This window comes from Sinocyclocheilus rhinocerous, unplaced genomic scaffold (assembly GCF_001515625.1).
Source record: "Sinocyclocheilus rhinocerous isolate Xijiao unplaced genomic scaffold, SAMN03320098_v1.1 scaffold121, whole genome shotgun sequence".
Classification (NCBI taxonomy): domain Eukaryota; kingdom Metazoa; phylum Chordata; class Actinopteri; order Cypriniformes; family Cyprinidae; genus Sinocyclocheilus; species Sinocyclocheilus rhinocerous.
In genome coordinates, this window is record NW_015638926.1 from 17208 (window position 1) to 21671 (window position 4464).

At 31.8% G+C, this 4464-nt stretch overlaps 1 protein-coding gene across 1 annotated transcript in view; it reads left to right on the plus strand.

The window, feature by feature from the left end:
- The first annotated feature begins 3819 nt into the window (after positions 1-3819).
- The window catches only part of LOC107750000 (transmembrane emp24 domain-containing protein 6-like), a 4821-nt gene continuing 4176 nt past the window's right edge, over positions 3820-4464 (plus strand). The window contains exons 1-2 of the mRNA XM_016565237.1: positions 3820-4032; positions 4123-4249. Of these exons, the coding sequence (XP_016420723.1) occupies positions 3820-4032; positions 4123-4249 (340 nt within the window). The remainder of the gene's footprint in view (positions 4033-4122; positions 4250-4464) is intronic.

Consider the following 4464-nt stretch of genomic DNA (forward strand, 5'->3'; position numbering starts at 1 on the left):
GAACACACACACACACACACACACACACACACACACACATATATAGGAAGTTTTATTTCAAATAGTTGACAAGGCAACATTTTTCATGAACCCTCACACTGTCAGAAGTCAGGCGATGATGACCTCTAGTGGACAAATGGAGAAATGTCGAATGTGGGTTGGGTTCATGAAATGATGAAAAGCTAATAATTAAATTATAAAAATTGAAAATTGAAATACATATTTTAAAAATATTACAATCAAATAAAATAAAAGTTTTGTAAAAAAAAATGTAATTGAATGCGTGGTTATTTTAGCATTGTGTATATACTATTATAGTATTCATTATTATTTTGAAGTAGATTAAATTTTTATATTTTCAGTTTTCATTTTAATTTTCAGTTTATTTTATTAGTTTTTTATTTATTTATTTATATTTTAGCACTAGTATTAGTGCCTTAAAATCAATAACGTCCCATAGGCTCAGTTAATTTAATTGATGGTACACAGAAAATATTTTAATTTGGAGCTGCTTGATACTCAAGCGCATTCATTAATTTACTGTATTAATTAATTAAAACATTCATTCATTCATTCAAACATTTATTAATTAATTAAAACATTCATTCATTCTTTCATTATTTCATTCATTCATTCAAACATTCATTCATTCATTCATTCATTTGTGTCATTTTTTACAGAAAAAAAACTTAAAGTATATAAAAACTTCATGAAACATTTTTGAAAATTACATGTGATCTAGGAACTTTATACAGTGCTTGGTTCGTTCGCCGTGGGGCCCCTCAAGCGCGGGGCCAGGTGAGGCCACACCAGTTGCACCCCCCGACTGGTGCCAGAATTGAAAGTGTGCACAGAAAAATGGTCCTAAACCAGAAAAGGGTTTTTCAACTTGTAACAATAGCAGAACCCTTTTCTTGCTAAATAGAACACTTTTTATAGGTTTCCATAAAGAACCATGCTTTGAAAATGCTATAGGACCTTAATGGTGTTATAAATAACCTAATGATAGTTTATTTTCATTAATATTAGTATATTAGTATGTTTATATAATGAATAAAATAGTATCATTAATTAACAACAACAACAAAAACAAAAGCAGCATGTTGTGTCAATTAGGTATTTATTTATTTATTTTAATGACGTGAAATTGTAGCAAAAAATACAGTGCTCTAACAACAGTTATTAGCAGAATACATTAATAAATGACAATTGACATAGAACATAAGTAAATACTTAAAGAGGGACAACAAAATAGAAAAAGAAAATAGTGTAATGAAGAGCAAGTTCTAGTTTAATGCTGTATTTTCATAATCCTCTATGATCCTCTAAGTCCATCATTATGTGTATTTTGGTGTGATTGAATGGTAGTTTCTCTCTGCAGATGACGAGGTTGATCTGACAGCATCTGAAATGCACAACTGAGTTTAGAGTTACAATGTGTCTCCTTCCGTCTGTTTATGTAAAAACAATTGTTTATGAAGGCCAAAAGTAGTATGTGAGCATAATATAAAGTAATGTAGCTGTGACTGGGTATGTTTATGCATAAACCCAAGTAATAATAATAATAATAATAACAATCTAACAATATGGACCATAAATGCAATATATTTGTTACTTACTTAGTGGAGATGGGGAAAAAAGCATCCTTAACTGAACAGAGCTGGTCGCACTTACATGTTCTCTTAAACTAAAAAGAGAAAAAGACATGATTGGTAGGAAACCAGTTCCAATTTGAAAGTTAAAAATTACAGACAATTAAAGAAGAAATGATTTATCTGTTGACAGTGTGTTGACAGTCTCATAACTGATTTTCTGGAGTTCAGTGATCCAACTACACAGACTGTCAACACACTCTTCACTCAGGTAAATTATTTCATTCTTAAATTTAAATACAAATGTAACTTTAAAATTGGAACTGGTTTCCAAACAAACATTATTTTTTCTTTTTTTAGTTTTTTTGGTCATATGTAAGTGTGAGCAGCTCTGTTAAGACGAGGATACTTCTCTCCTCTTCTCAACTAAGTAACAGAGACGTTGAATTTATAATACATATTTAAAAAAAAATATTACATGGGTTTATGCATTTATATATATGCAGTAAAAAAAAAAACACACAAAACACTTTAAATCACTTTTCAGCAGCACATACTGTCCTTTTTTTGTTTGCTATACTTTTGGTCTTCATGAACACAATTGTTTTTACATGAACAAATGGACACACTTTAACTGCCACTCAGTCACACCAAAATGAAGGCATCATAGAGGATTGTGAAGATATTTCACTGGAACTTAGTCTTCATCACATCTATTTTTATTTTATTTTGTGCTTTACTTCTTTATGCATTTATTCATGTTCGATGCCAATTGTCATTTATCAATGCATTCAGCTAATAACTGTTATTAAGAGCACTGACATTTTTGCTACAGTTTCACATGTCAATAAAAAAGTACCTAATTCACACAACATTGCTGTTGTTGTTGTTTTGCCCTAATAAAGGCTACACTTAAAAGAAAAAGAAAAAAAAAAGACTGTCAAACTCTAACACAAAGAACCATTTCAGCATAAAAGGGAACTTCAGGATGCTAGAACCTTTACTACATATAAAGAACCTTTAAAGAAACATCTTTTTTTTTAGCGTGTGTATATATATATATATATACAGCATATACCCAATTACAGTCAGTAACAACAGAGACTGTTGAAAAGTACATAAAAACAATGCCAGCAAGAATGCAATCTGTTATCAAGGACAAAGGGGGCCATACAAAATATTCATTATTAATCAAATATTCATATTTCTTTCGGTTATTATGTGTGAATAAAGACTATATAGTTATTTCAGTTTGTTATTTGCCTAATAAATGACGATAAAATTGTCAGTTTTAAACAAGTTTTTGACAGATTCCTAAAATATTTGTGTTTTCTCTTTATTATGACAGTGGTCTAATAAATCATACAGTGCTTAACAGATTTATTAGACTGTATTTATTGACTGTAATTGGGCATCTGAATAAAAAATTAAAAAAATAACATGCTTTACTATTTTTTCTGCCTTTCTTGTAAAACAGTAAATTTGAAAATTCTTGGATAACAAAAATAACTATATTTTAGCATTATTTTAGCAAATACTAATGTGCGCAAACCTTACAGTGGCTGGTGGTCCAATAAATGTGTTAAGCACTGTGTGTTCCTATTATAGGCCTAGAGCGAAAAAGCCTCTCGATCGCCCTCTGGAGGAGAAAGAGTCCCTCTTTTTCATAAGTAATAAGTAAATAAGTAAGTGAATAAGTACATAGATAAATAAAAAAGTAAATAAATAATGTCAGGGTGAGTCACTTATACTACAGCTGAATAATATCTGTAATGCCCTTCGAATTTTTATGTACACCTTACAGCTTTCATCTTTTCATCTTTACTCACGTTTTAACTCAGCATTGAAACATGGTGCTTAAAAACAATAAATAACTGTATATTGAATGTAAATGATCTTAACTGTAAAATATATTGTATAATAATCATAATAAAAAATGAAAAAGGTGGAGATTTTACATAGTTTTAGCACAAAGTAGGCCTAGCTAATTAAACTTTTTTTCAAGTCCAGTAAGTATGAGGAATCAAGATGTATTGATGTCAAGATGTATACTTCAGAAATGTTTTCCAGAGCACCTGTGGCCTAACTTGGATTTTCCCAGCTGTAAAGGGCAGAACAAATTTTCGCCACACGTCCGAGTTAATCATCATCAGAAACTTCAGTGCACTCAAACTGAACAGCTCTCCTGTTTCATTTAGCTTATTGCCAAAAATGATTCACATTTGAAATGTTACAGAACGGCCTTTATCTCATTTGGCTTCTGTTATTATTTGGGTTGAGCAACAGTGGAGCGCTGAACGACCCTCATCCAGAGCTCTCTGATCAGGAGCTTTTCTGGGGAGCCGATCAGTATGACTTTTCCATCATGCTGCGTGCTGGAGACCTCCAGTGCTACTGGCACTTTGCTCACTTCGGTGAGCGCTTCTACTTAAACTTCATGGTAAGACATTAATAAGGCATTATTCTACATTTAAATATAGGCATGGTCTTGAATCCTTTGAATGTTATAGTTCACTCTGTGTTTGTTCAGGTCCAGCTGGTGACTGGTGTGGCTCTGGACAGACATCTCTCTGTGACTGTTAATGCTCCGAGCAGTTTGATAGTCGGCAAAGTTGACGATGCAAGTGGTCAGATTGCCTTCAATGTTAAGGAGACTGGTGAGTCTCTCTTTGATAAGAGTTTTATATCTGCTGCTGGGTTATGAACAGGTTTTTTTATTTATTTATGCAAAGTCATATGGATCATGCACTGCATGAGAATTTTACAAAATAATCTTTAACCCATTTGTGCCCAAATTTTTCTGAATGGTTTCATGCATATAGTCATGTTAATAGTGTCCTATGTGAACATGTTCTGCATTTATTTTCCCCAG